Source organism: Mya arenaria, chromosome 9 (assembly GCF_026914265.1).
Source record: "Mya arenaria isolate MELC-2E11 chromosome 9, ASM2691426v1".
Classification (NCBI taxonomy): Eukaryota; Metazoa; Mollusca; class Bivalvia; order Myida; family Myidae; genus Mya; species Mya arenaria.
In genome coordinates this window covers 60,955,261-60,970,639 of record NC_069130.1, presented here as the reverse complement: position 1 = coordinate 60,970,639, position 15,379 = coordinate 60,955,261, and the positions used below count along the sequence as shown (strand labels likewise).

At 33.1% G+C, this 15,379-nt stretch overlaps 1 protein-coding gene across 1 annotated transcript; it reads left to right on the top strand.

Moving 5' to 3' along the window:
• The first annotated feature begins 810 nt into the window (after positions 1-810).
• LOC128246240 (uncharacterized) lies at positions 811-2,983 on the top strand. The gene is made up of 2 exons (XM_052964432.1): positions 811-924; positions 1,944-2,983. Exon 2 carries the CDS (start codon positions 1,994-1,996, stop codon positions 2,981-2,983), a length of 990 nt encoding a protein of 329 aa, XP_052820392.1. The 5' UTR covers positions 811-924; positions 1,944-1,993.
• Positions 2,984-15,379: the final 12,396 nt, after the last annotated feature.

Genomic DNA, 15,379 nt, shown 5'->3' with positions numbered 1-15,379 from the left:
CGTTCTGTACATTCGGAAGACAGTACAATGTTATAAGGAAGTATGGTCATTTAGTAAAAACAATATTAATTTCGGCAGTGAATAATTGAGAACGAAATTACTGTACCAAATTAATTTATTTGAGAATATTATTTTGGCATTAAAAACATTACTTTCATCACTTTCCAAAATAGTAGAGAGTGCAGGTTTTGTTTAGTTTTGACAACATAATAAAGAAAGCAGAATATCTTGAGTTTGTGTTTAAAAATATTGTTCCAAGATGTTGAATCAAAATGCGATGAGATATTCTTTGTGAATACAATTTTATACAAAGATTTTATATTATTCAATGTAATATGGTTTCGAATAAACAGTAGCAATATACCTGAAGAATACAGATTAATATTTTTAACATTTACCATTTCCACATAAACAGGCGAATCTCGTAATCTTTATTTTTCTTTTCAGGCGCACAATGAATTCACTTACATAAATGTAGGATATACAGGCTTGTTATCCTTTAATAAGTATTCAGACATAATTTATGTTTAAATCATAATTACTTATTAAGGGAATACTCACTTAACGTGATCTGTTAATTAGCGTGAACAATAAATAAAAGTAACGAATACTACACAAAACGTTCCGAGCACATACACACCACAATTCTCAGAGTAAAACATATCATATACAGCATCATAAAGCAAAGGTGAATGAACAATCATAACATAAGGTGGAAATTCTGTAATGTGTTTCCAATAATTAATTTTAGGAGAAAATAATTCACTGCATAGCGTTGGCATTTGTTTGCAGTGTTAAGTGATTCAACTAATTAGGTACAAACATAGGAATATGTCTGGTTTTCAAGAATAAAATAGTTGACATGGATAACTTTACTCATGCAGACCGCGAGCGTAGTTCGAGCACTGCAGGAATAGTTAGTGGGTAAGCGTATTTGTATTTGGTACAATTTTGAATATTATATCATGGTGATTAAGGATGTTATTTGCATGGTTCATATTCTATGACAATCGTTAAATAAAACAAAACGCATTTACAAAAACAAATACAACAAATATACTTTATGCTTTTATGTTATTGAAATCAGTCTAAGTTTATTGTATGCGCATATCTGAGAAAATTAGTATTATTGCATTTGTAATATCAAATAGGCTAAATATTTATCAATATATATTTCAAATTGAAACACTATGTGACGACACAGATGGAATGAGATCGTTATTAAATTTAATCACAACTTAATTACAATTTTAAAAACCTCATATCTTTTCGTTCTAGCTGTTTTGCCCTTGTATAGTTTTCCTGACTTCCAAACTTAACGATGAATATTTTTCTATAGAGGACTGGATTTTAATATAGAGTTTTCGCATGAGTAGTATTCGTAGCATTGTGAAACCCTTTGTTATCCTAGATACAATAACCAGAACAATAAAATAGGACAACTGAAAGAGTTCTAGTTATTGGATTATTTCCAGGAAGGCTTGATTTTATCCGATTCCGTGTTAATGTAATTCAGCAAATTTGTCCTGATTTACAATTAAACAGGGCAAAAACGGCAAACTCATTAGAGTTAAATTCAAGCAAAGCACAGGAACTTTTAAATACAAAAGAAACCGGGAAACATAATCTAATTGAAATATGCATACCACCATACAGCATTCCTAATGCATTATTGTTCGAAACTTCATAAGCTAGTTTAAGCACGAGTGAACTCTTGTTTCCCTGACCATCCCAAGGCGGCGATCCAATATTAATAATCAAGATATTTGGATGCATGTTGGTTATGTTTGTTGTCAGTGGATGTTGTATGTATCTTGCTCAGTGTATGTTAGGCCTTGTAGGCAATAAACTATGTATAAGGTCACATGGTGTAGGCGGGTGTAGACGTGTTTTCAAACAGTGGAGGGAATATTGATAAAATTAAAAAAATCTTGTTAATAAAGCAAACAATTTGGATATTAAGTGTAAAATATGATTTTGGACTACATATATAATGACTAAAAGTAAAAGTACTAAAAGGAAAGATCGAAATAGCAGTGGAAATAGCAGTGAAAATGTAAACAAAAGTAAAGTGAGTAAACAAAGAGGCCCGTCGGAGGATTTAAATCAGTCTGTTAGTGACATACTAAGCCAAGCAAACGCTGTTCTTTATGCAGAAAATAGTGATGCGGATAAGAACGGGGATAGTAGTGTATTTGTGAGCGAGGAAACGGAAGGGGAGGTTGTTGGCGGTGCGGCCAAGATGGCGGAGGGAGGTCGCCAGCCAACAAACAAGGACCTAATGGACTGCATGAAGGCTATGAATAGCAAACTGAGTGAAATGGAAAAGAAGCTTGGGACTATCGAGGTGCTTGAAAGGAAAGTGACGGACTTCGAGAAAGAATTAAGGAAAGTGTGGGTCGCACTTGAAGATCGGGCGAAGAGAACGGACGAACGTGTGATGAGGTTGGAGGATCGTGTGGAGTCGGTGGACATGGGGACGGGGCTGCTCTCCAGTAGGGTGGCAGCACTGGAGAAGCAGCGAGAGGAGCTACGTGACGATCTTACATACATGAAGTCACAATCGATGAGAAACAATCTGGTTTTCACTAACATCACTGAGGACAACAGCAATGGGAATGAGGCGGTCGATGTCACGGAGAGGAAGCTGCGAAAACATCTGCAGGACGCCCTTAAGATTGCTAAAGAGACGGTGGAATCCATCCGGTTTGAACGCGTTCACAGAACGCCGGGGCAGCCGATCGCGGGAAAAGTTAGGAACATTGTGGCCAAGTTCACGTTCTTCCAAGAGCGTGAACTGGTACGTAGAGAATGGAAACACCTTAAGGGGACGCAGTTTCACATGTTTGAACAATTCCCGAAGGAGGTTACCAATAAACGGCGGGGTCTAGTGAAGAAGATGAAGGAGTTCAGGGAGAAGGGGAAGAAGGCGTGGCTCGTGTACGATACCCTCTACGTGGACGGACGACCGATGAGGGACTAGGGGCACGCCGGGGGTGAACTTTCTATTACCTCTTGGAATGTGCACGGACTTACCCATGAAAAACAACAATCTTCTGGTTTTTTAAATATTATTTCTAGTTCTGATATTTGTTTTTTGTATGAATCATGGACCAATTCTTCTAGCAATGTATCTTTAAATGGCTTTGTATCTCATAACTTTTATCGAAAAATTCAACATAGAAATGCACGTAGATGTAGTGGAGGAATCGTATTGTTTTATAAAGATCACCTGAAAGATGGAATTGAAATAGTAAAAAATCATCATGATACTATTATATGGTTAAGGCTAGACCATAATTTTTTTAAAACTGAGGAAGATATTTATTTGTGTGGAGTCTATTTATGGGGTGAAGAATCGCCAGCATACAATAATTTTAATAACGTTGATCTATTTGATACGCTTGAGAATGATATATATATATGTATAGCAATTTAGGCTGTGTAACAATATGTGGCGATTTAAACAGTAGAATTGGCAAAAAAACATGATTTTATCATACATGATGATGTTAACTTTTCGTTCAACGATACTGATTATGAACCTGACAGTACCCCCGTGCGGGCCTTTGTAGACACTGTACATAATAGCCACGGTGTTAAATTATTAGATTTGTGTAAATCCTCATCTATGCGCATTGTTAATGGTAGAGTAGGCCAGTCAAATAATTATACATATTTTTCCTACAATGGATGTTCCGTTATAGATTATTTATTGATGCATGAGCGAAACTTTTCAATGGTTTGTGACTTCAATATTTGTGCATTCAATCAATGGAGTGACCACTCTCCCTTGCAATTTAAGCTGTTATGTAATTATGTCACTCATGATGATCAAGAAAGATCAGAGATGAAATATAGATGGAGTAATGATTATAGAGAACAGTTTCGCACGGGCATTATTGGCTGTTTGCCACGATTTAATAACATTGTTAATAATATTGATAGCACTAGACAATCTGTAAATGACGCTGTTAATGAATTTACGAATGTTATACGTTCTGTTGCTGACCCTTTATTCTCAAAATGTCATAATGTCAATAATAAAGCATATTTCCATGTGGACACATGTATTAAAAATAACGATTGGTTTGACGCTGAATGTATTGAAGCGCATAACGTGTATTTACAGTCATTACGTTTGTTTAATAGCGATAAATCGAAATGAAAATAGACTGTTATTAGTAGAACATAAACGTGTGTATAAAAATATTGTTAGTAAAAAGAAAAATAATGCATACAGATTAAAAATGCAAGAAATAGAACAATTAAAAAAAAGTAAGCCTAGAGATTTTTGGAAATATTTTAAACCAAAATCCAAACCAACGGCTGACAGTATACCAAATGAAACATTTAGGGAATATTTTGCAGCATTAGGTAGTAGTGTCTTTGAATGTTTTAACGAAGAGTCTGAATTTTTTTGCAACACGCATGATTTTGATAATGTTGATGTTTCATTTGCCGAATTAGATCAGCCTATAACTGTCAATGAAATACATATTGCTATTAAATCATTGAAGCGTAATAAATCTTCTGGGAGTGACATTCTGATGAATGAATACTTTATAGAAACGTTCGATATTTTGCCTTCGCATGTATGTGATATTTTTAACGGTATTTTAAACTCAGGATTTTTTCCCGATAAGTGGATGGAAGGTGTTATTATACCATTGCATAAAAAGGGAAATTTAGATGACGTTAATAAATATAGGGGAATTACACTCGTTAGTTGCCTGTCTAAGCTTTTTACAACTGTACTAAATAAACGCATTGATACATTTTGTAATGAACATAACATAATTTCGGACGCTCAGTTCGGATTTCGGAAAGGGCGATCAACTGTAGATGCTATTTTTATTCTTACATCATTAGTGCAAAAATATTTGAATGACAATAAAAGACTTTATGTTGTTTATGTTGATATGATGAAATGTTTTGATTCTATTTATAGAAATGCTTTATGGTTGAAACTGTACAAATGCGGTATTCAAGGAAAACTACTTAGAATAGTACGAGATATGTATCAAAAAGTTAAATCTTGTGTTAAATCATGTTTTACATATTCTGATTACTTCGACTATGCTGTAGGCCTCCGTCAAGGAGAAGTTATGTCCCCTTTACTATTTTCTCTCTTTGTTGAAGACTTAGAATTATTTTTACAGAATGATGTAGATTCTGGACTTCTAATTGATGATATTGTCCTTATATTGTTGTTATTTGCAGATGACATGGCTATCGTAGGAAAATCACCTGAAGAAATACAACAACATTTGAATAGACTTTTAGAATACTGTAATAACTGGGGTTTATCTGTAAATATACTTAAAACAAAACATATGGTTTTTCGTAAAAGGGGAAGGCTATTGCCATCAGAACATTGGACCTACAATGGCCAGTCTATTGAAGTTGTGAATGATTTTAATTACTTAGGAACTGTTTTCAACTATACTGGTAATTATGCTTTAAACCAAGAACATTTAACTGGTAAAGCTTTGAAAGCACTAAATGTATTATTATGTAAATGTAGGGAATATGACCCGAAACCAAAGATTCTATGTCAACTATTTGATGCTTTTGTAGCTCCTGTTCTAAATTATGCTTCCGAAATATGGGGTTATACCAAGTCAAAAGAAATTGAAAGAATTCATTTAAAATTTCTATTCAATGTTAGAAAAAATACATGTACAGCAAGTGTTTACGGTGAGCTTGGCAGATATCCTCTTTATGTACATAGATTTGTTAGAATTATACAATATTGGCTTAAGGTTGTAAGAAGTGATAATATCATAATGCGCACTGTATATAGGTATGCATTATCAGACTGTGTAATAGGAAAGAATAATTGGGTATCAAATGTTAGAAAGCTTTTGAGCGAGTTTGGCTTTGGATATGTATTTGATAATGCCAGTGTACCAAATGAAAAGTATTTTTTGTGTGAGTTAAAAACTAGAATAATTGATTGTTTTAGGCAAGAGTGGTATCGCTCTCTTGATAGTCCAGTCTTGTTTTTGTATAAAGACTTTAAAACCACTTTTGGTTATGAACATTATTTAGACATTTTACCTAAAAGCTTACGCCTATTCTTTTGTAGACTTAGACTTTCTGTTCACCCTTTAAGAATTCAAACGGGTAGATATAACCGTAATCGAATTCAACGTGATGAAAGATATTGTTTATGTTGTAATAGAAGAGATATAGAAGACGAGTTCCATTTTATTTTTATTTGTCCATGTTTTAATCTTATTAGAAAGAAATACATCAAACGTAATTATTATATACGTCCGTCTGTACTAAAATTTATTGAACTGTTAAATTCAACAAATAGACAAGAACTTATAAAACTATCTTTATTTGCGTTATGTATAAGACGAACAACTCTTAATATTGAATTATAACAATGATTCATTTTTTGTTATATTTTTGTTCATCCTCACCTAATTTGAATATGTCCATACATCTGTATTCTAATTTACTCATTATTGTATTACCTGTGTTCTCACCATGTGTTCAATCATTATATGTATATGGTTAAGAAGATGATGTACTTTGTACAAGTCTTAATAAATTATCTGTTCTGTTCTGTTCTGTTCATATCTGACACTTTGTCACCCGTTTGCACTTAAATTCGTTTATCTTATTCTTGAAAGCATCGCATTTTTGTAATATACTTACTTACTCGGCTGGAGACTTGTCATCTGATTTAGAATAAAATTTAAATCCCGCCTTAAATTGGGAATATACTATCAAATGAAGAAAGCAGAGATCAAAAGTACGCGTCCGAAGATTCCAGGTCCGTTAAATAATCTTTGCCATTGTAGGGAAATATAGCTTTATAATGATATAATAATATCGATGTCATAGCCGATTCTTTTTTTCGTAAATAGGGGATATTGTGATAGGACGCTTTTATGGTGGACTTTATCTTGTCGGGATCGGTGTGTGAACACGTATCCGGTGGGACCGCTTTAAATTTGTTTCCAAAATTTAGGGGCAATAAATTGTGTAGACGTCAACGTGCTGGATTTAGTAATATAATAAGAATGACCCTCACAAATATTCACATAAAACATCTCTTTTGTACATAGAAATGTTTGCCATTACATTGTGTTCCAATGTTAATCCTTTAATGTTGAAAAATGGGTTTGTCCCTGTAGTTATCGATGTTGTTTCAGTTTAAATTGCCACAAGGCACGGAATTGTACAGCAAATGCAACAGACGTTTGTCTGATATGTGAGAAAAGATTGAGTTGTTCATATATTTTAAAGATGAAAATGAAAACTCTAAGTCCAGATGTTTTGATGCACAATGGATAAGGGCGATGAACTAGGGACACAATACGTTTAAACACCACATACACACACTCATTACACAACCATTGATCGAAGAACAAGACACTCCGAATCCGGACCGAGGACTTCATTGACTGTTAAAGTGAGCGGTTTAGTGGAATACGAGCCCGCCATTTATCGTTTTGTGAATCTGTTATTACCTCTCATAAAAGATGCACGTTATACCTTTTATCAATGTTAAGGACTCACTAGGAATTCATATCAGTTTCAATATATATGTAAGAAAAACATGTCTGTACAATCAGCCGAAAGTTTGTAATTTTATTGAATTAAAATCATCAGCATAGCATGAACATTATCAATTCCAATTATAAGTTATTAACTGCAATTGAAAAAATGTAACTGCATGAACACACATACATTTAAGAATATAATTTTGCATTAAAAACGGGTTAATTTACAGGCATTTTGTTTTAGGAATTGCATAGACAGGTAAGAGTACATGCAGTTATGTTACAATAATAGTTTGAAATGAACTTGCAGTAACCGAGATATTAGTATGACGTTTTCTGTAAACTCGGTTATAAGAATGCTTATATTAATTATGATTACAGTGTGATATAATTTAGCATTTACAGATACAACATTTTGGAATAATTCAGATTGATATTTTCAACGTTTACCAGTTCTACCTAAAGAGCGAACACCAAATAATGTAATTCTAAATTTCTGTGAGATACAAGAAATGTCAAGATTTAAAAGTAGTACATCGAAAGCCATATTTGCAAAAGTTGGCATTCCAGATATTGTGGTATGTGATTCTGGCCATGCTTTTCATCAGGAGAATTTCAAATATTCTCTAATGAATTGGACTGTGAAAGACCACACACGAGGAAATGGCTTTGCATTATGTAAAATCTGCATGAACATATAAGTGACAGCCAAAAGGTCAAAACAAGATCCTTTGATTGCCATTGAAGATAACAGGTGTACTCCTTTCAATTTTGGGTACACCTTTGCATACTTAGGCAATTAATATCATTTCTGTCAGCACATAAAGTGAAACTGCACCGTCAGGATAATTCTCCACAAACGGTACGTCTACATTAGAAGCAAATAAGGAGAAAGAAACAAAATATGATTAAAATGCTTCAAAATTGCCGAATTTGTATGTAGGTGTCTCAGCTAGCAATAGGGCTCTAATTACCGTAAGCGTAAAGCTGGTGTGACTGAAAAGCAAAATGATTGATCGTTTGTTGTGAAAATGGAGGATGGCGTCACAGAAACACCTTCTAAAAAATTATGAGCACTTCCCAACCAAAGATTGACTTTCAAAGTACCCGCGAAAAGGAAAATTTAGGACAAGATGAGCATCCCCCTGTGACACATTCGAACTTGAATTATATAGATTTATCAGCACATGAATATGTTCACAAGCCAAATTCGTCAACCTCGCCCGTGAATAAATTTGTCAAACGAAGTTTCCTTTACAGTATATTACAGAACGATTAAACCCTAAGTGAATACTTTTTTGATTTACTATATGTGGATGTATTTTGTTACACTTATAATTGCATTAGTTTTGATTAACTGGGGATTGTTTGTCTATTCGTAGGAAATTTGTAAACAAATGGTTCTTATATTTGTTGCAAGGTTTATTGAGTGATTGAAATTTTATACCATATTAGCATAGTAAACTTTGGCGTTTCTAGGCAACAGTATGAACTGATAAAATTATTGGCAGAAATAAATTTGGATTTATTTAAATTAAATTAAAGAAGGAACATGATAAGAACACAAGAAAAACAAACAACCAACAGCTGCATTGTTTTAGGTGCTTATCAATAATATCGATGTATATTCAAATTATGCATACGTTTTCCGATAAAGTCTGATATCACGTTTGCAAAATGGGCCGTCGTAGAAAACATTCAATCCTGGAGTAATAAGGGTCCATAAATCAATTAAAAAATGTGGTGATATTAAAGTCCGTGCAGATTGCCGATACAATCTTTTGACATTTACTTTTAGTCTGTTTCAGATAACCAATAAACACTATCTAATCATTGTTCTCACCGTGCAAAGTGTCGTGATATACATAAGAATGCCATACTTCCTTTTTTTTGGGATAAAACTTGTTTTGTTTTTTTAAATACAATATACTTGTCCTTGCATTAAATCTTACAAAGATTCATATTGATATGTTTTACTAAAGGGCTTGATTCATTATTAAGTGTTACAATAGTCAAACAAGTAACTTCTGTAACTCTACAAAACATAGTTGTTGTTTCCCTGTAATTATGCCACTTGGCGAAATCGGATAAACTACATATGATGCAACGTATAATTTTAACTGTTATCGACTTTGAATCATAATAAGATGCCACAAGGGCTGGAATTTGGCAGACATCTGTCTGGTGTGCGAGAAAAGATTGTGTTGTGCCAATGGCTCATAACAGAACGTTAAAGGAAAACAAGACACTAAGTCTCCAGTTTGACGACCATCATAAGCGTTGCAGTAAGTGGTCGAGTCGTTTACCTACCCGTCTTGGGCGCCTTCTGTCATCTTTCAATGAAAATACACGAACTACTTTCTATCCAGCCTTAAAGACTCAATAGGGATTCACAATAGCTTCAAAACGTGACTGTGCAATCGGAAGACAATACATTAGTAAGGTCATTGTAGCAGAAACGATGTTAGTTCCGGCTGTGAATAATTGATAACAAATTGCAATAGAGTAACTGTATTAAACATTTATTCAAGAATACTAATTTGGTACTAAAAGATATATCTACTTTACTTTTATGATTGTCAAAGAAAGTGAAAAACGCAAACATCTTTTTAGGTCCGACAGCATAATAAAGAAAGCAGAATCATTTGAGTTCGTGTTGAAAAGATTGTTTCAAGATGTTGTCTCATTATGCGATATATTGGTGAGATATTCTCTTTTCATTCAATTTTGAACAAAGTTTTGATTACAATGTTATATGATTTGGCACACACAGTAACAATGTACCTGAAGAAATCAGATAAATATTTTCAACATCTACTATTACCACACGTGACTACCCTAAATCTTTTTTGTTTTTAAATTGATGCACACTATGAAAACACAAAGATAATTGTAAGATATACATACTTGTTATCCTATAATATGTATTCAGACATCATTTGTGCTAAAATCATGATTACGAATCAAGGGAATAATCAATTAAAGTGATCTGTTTATTAGCGTTATAAATATATAAATGTTATGAATACTACACAAAACACTCGAAGCACACACGTAGCTTTACTCTGAAACGCAAACCTTTAGCAAATACAGCTTCATAAAGCAATGTGCATGAACAATCATAATATCAGGCAGAAATTCGGCAGATGTGTTGCAATATCTAGTTTTCAGAGAAAATACTCCTCTGCAGAGCGTTGGTAGTTGTATGCATTGCTGAGTGATTAAACTAATTAAGTTCAAACATAATATAGGAATATGTCTGGTTTTCAAGAATAATATTTCTATAAAGAGTTAACATGGATGACGTTACTGATGCAGACCGCGAGCACAGTTCAAGCACTGCTGGAATAGTTAGTGGGTAAGCGTATTTGTATATAATCACTTCAATGTTAGTCTTAAACACGACATTTATACATTAAGGTTAATTATATTCTGGTCCTCGGTATCTTAAAATGTAGTGATTGTCGCTGTAGCTATAGTATTAACAGAACAAAATAGAACGTAACAAAGTTCATTCTGTATTAATCAATTCAAACAATTGACACAGGGACATTAGTCAAACATTTACTTTCATCATTGATTTATTATTCACTTAACCATCAAAGAACGTAGACACATGTTATTGTTTTTAAAATAGTTTTATCCGATAGAATGATGCGTTATTCTTGACCCAAAGGTAAAAGAGCAATATAAAGATGCAGATTGTTGACAAGACGTCTGTTTATCATGCAGATTGTTGACAGACGTCTGTTTACCATGCAGATTGTTGACAGACGTCTGTTTTCCATGCAGATTTTTGACAGACGTCTGTTTACCAAGCAATCAGTCTAAACAAAATGAAGAGATTTTCGTTTAATGCATTTTGCCATGTGTCATTCGGATTGATCTTTTCATATACACTTGCTTAATCGTTGTAGAAAGAATTTATATATGCCGGTTTATAATCAATAGCTTAAGACGAGATAATTAACGTTATTGTTGCAATTTTCTATAAAGAAAGAAAATTAATAAAACAGAATGGTGCGCGTCATGTATGCAACACTTGGTCCTTAGTTTTAAATTGCAATGCCTATTGCATTAATGATTACATATACTCCATAGATATGTTGCGCCGTGCATGCACTAATTCAATAATGGAATTATCGTGCAAAGTCAATACAATGGATTCAAATAGAGGAGAAAGTAGGGGGTCACATGCAATACCGTCTTAATTTAATAAAATAGCAATAAGACGCCATTGATTTTCTAAACAGCATAGAATGTTCCTAAAATGGTACACACACAGCTCAAATACAACTGTGTATTAGCTTTGGTACGAATTTGAATATTACATCATGGTGATTAAGGATGTTATTTGCATGGTTCGTGATTATATGAAAATGGTATGTTCTATGACGATCGTGATATAAAAAGACGCATTTACATAAAAAACAAATACAACAAATATACGTTTTTCTTTTTAGTTTCTCGAAATCAGTCTTAATCATTTACTTTAATATAAGCGCATAGCTGAGAAAACGAATATTTATTTTCATTTGTAATATAAAATCGGTTAAACATTGATAGATTTCAACTTTAAACACAATGGGACGCAGATGGATTGAGTTCCTTTTTAAATTGAATCACAACTTAATTACAATTTTAAAAAGCTCATTTTCTTTCGATCTAGCTTTTTTACCATATATAGGGTTGCTGACTTCCAAACTTAAGGTTGAATATTTTTCTAAAGAGGGTTTGATTTTAATATATTGTTTTCTGGTGAGTAGAATTCTTAGCATTGTGAAACCCTTTGCAGACCTCAATACAATTACAAGAATTGTAAAATAGGACAACTTGAAAGAGTTCTACTTATTGGTTTTTTTTTTGATAGCTTTTCGCATAAATATTGTCGGGAAGGCTTGATTTAAACCGATTCCGTTTTAATGCAATTAGCAAATATGTCCTGATTTACAATTAAACAGGGCAAAAACGGCAAACGCATTAGAGTTAAATTCAAACAGAGCTCTGGAACTTTTAAGTACAAAAGAAACCGGGAAACATAATAAAATCGGAACATGCATACCATCATACAGCTTTCCCAATCCATTATTGGTCGAAGCATCATCCATCATACGCTAGATTAAGCACGAGTGAACTCTAGTTTCCCTGGCCATTCCAAGGCGGTGATCCAATATTAATGAACAAGATATTTGGATGCACGTTTGTTATGTTTGTTGTTTGTGGATGTTGTATGTATCTTGCTCAGTGTATGTTAGGCCTTAAAACAAGCCATTTGTTAATATCTGGGATTTTTGGTCTAACTCCTTGTATGATGGCATTACAATTAGAATTTTTTGCAATCAATATTTCGATTACCTCATTCGTAAATTCAGTGCAACAAATTAATTTCTTTTTTTTTCAAATTTTGAATATTTGAGAAGACATCAACTTATTATAATTATCATATAGGATTTTTTTAAACAGTTTACTTATCAAAGTTACGTTTTTGCGATGTAAACGAACGTTGGAGCGTGTAATTTGAACAATATACGTATAAATCCATTGGAAAAATATGATAATGACCATGACACATGTATCATGGTGTGAATATAATTTACGTCCCGCCTGAATTTAGGAATATAGTACTATATACTTGTCCCTGTAGTTATCGATGTTGTATCAGTTAAAATTGCCACAAGGCAAGGAATGAACAGCAAATGCAACAGACGTTTGTCTTATGTGCGAGTACAGATTGCGTTACTCATTTGTTTTAATGATACAATCAACACTACCAGTCGAGCTGTTTTGATGCGCAACGGACAAGGGCAATGAAGTAGAGACACAATACCACGTACACACACTCATTACACAACCGTTGATGGAAGAACAAGACACTCCGAATCCGGGTTGAGGACTTCAATAACTGTTTAAATGAGCGGTTGAATGGAATACGAGCCCGCCATTTATCGTTTTGGGAATCTTCTATTATTTCTCATAAAAGATGCACATTGTACATTTTATCAATGTTCAGGACTCACTAGGAATTCATATCAGTTTTAATATATATATAAGAAAAACTTGTCTGTACAATAAGCCGAAAGTTTATCATTTTGTAGAAGTAAAATCATCAGCATAGCATTAACATTATCAATTCCAATTATAAGTTATTTACTGCAAGTAAAATAATGAAACTGCATGAACACACATATATCTAAGAATATAACTTTGCATAAAACGGGTAAATTTACAGGCATTTTATTTTAAAAATTACATAGACAGGTAGAGAGTACATGCAACATAAATTTAGTCATTCGGCATAATTAAACCGAAGAATAATTTATTTCATTTTAAAATAATAGTTTGAAATGCAGTAACCGAGATATTAGTATGACGTTTTCAGTAAACTCTGTTATAAGAATGCTTATATTTTTATATGATTACAGTCTGATATAATTTAGCATTTACAGATACAATATTTCGGAATGTTTCAGATTGATCTTTTCAACGTTTACCATTTCTACCTAAAGTGCGAACACCAAAGTATTTACTTCTAAATAAATGCAGAATATAAATACTCTAAACTGAATGATAAACAGGCTTATTATCCCATTAAAATATAGTCATTACAACAGAATATATACATAAGAGTATAAATGAGTACAGAAAAAAGGAAAAAGTGCTCGAAAAGAAACAAATTATGTGGATAAGTAAAAAACTGAAAATGAATACATCTTATACATTTTACACAGATTATTCCAAGTTCTTTCGTATTGCAAATTCAATTAAAATCATTCGTGGTATACAACACCATTTTGCAAATAAACATCAACAATTGTAATATAAGGAGGAAATTCTTGGCGATATCTGGTTTTCAGAGAAAACGCTTCACTGCAGAGTGTTGGCATTTGTTCGAAATGTTGAGATAGTGAGCGAATAAAATTCAAACATAAAACAGGAACATGTTAATATTTATGAAATCGTATTATGTAATTCTATGAACAAGAGTTAAGATGAATATTATTACTGACAGAGAGCCCGAGTGCAGTTCCAGCACGGCGGGAATAGTTAGTGGGTAAGCATTTATTGAAGGATTCCATTAAATGTGTTTTCGAAACGTTTGTGTAATTTTCCATTTTCTGAAGTTGATATGAAGTATATACGACATAAACACATTGCGATATGCAGTCATCTTGTTAAGTCATTTGGCATTTTAAACAAATTGAGACAACTTTCTACATACTTTGTCTTTAGTTTGTACTCCGATGAATGTACCGTTCCGAAAACACGATGTTTACAAATGCTGATCTATGTAAATACGATTTGTAACGAATGTTGTTAGAAACTGATCAATGTTAGGTAATGCTTTATTTTGCTCGTTATGGAATATGTTTAGTAAATTAATGATATGGTGAACAGCTAAAACGGAATCAAGACATTTTACAGGGATTGATATCGCAAACACTGCTTAACTCTTAAAACGAATAGGAATAAACATGGAACATCAAGACACAAATGATAACTTCTCACGTCAAGCATGCAGCTTAGGCTCGACTTGCATGCGATAATGCAATTTTCTTGTATGGCTGTGGACAATGGAAGTAAGTAGTAGAGAAACATTTATGCAACGAAATAAAACGTTTATTACACGGTCGACTGTATGAATGGTTACACATTGATTGAAACTGTAACAACTACATTAAATTATATAAATATGCATCAATAAGAAAAGTTATCCTTGCTGTATGAAATAATACTTTAAACAATAATTCCCTGATTTCGGTATGGTTGATCAACCTCATACGTTATAATTAATGTGCCACTTTAATATGGTTCGGTAACTGCCTGTGAAATGTCAACCATTTACGACATTTATTTAT

Coding starts and splice junctions, on each gene's coding strand:
- LOC128246240 (XM_052964432.1), top strand. CDS start 1,994: ATGACTAAAAGTAAAAGTACTAAAAGGAAAGATCGAAATAGCAGTGGA.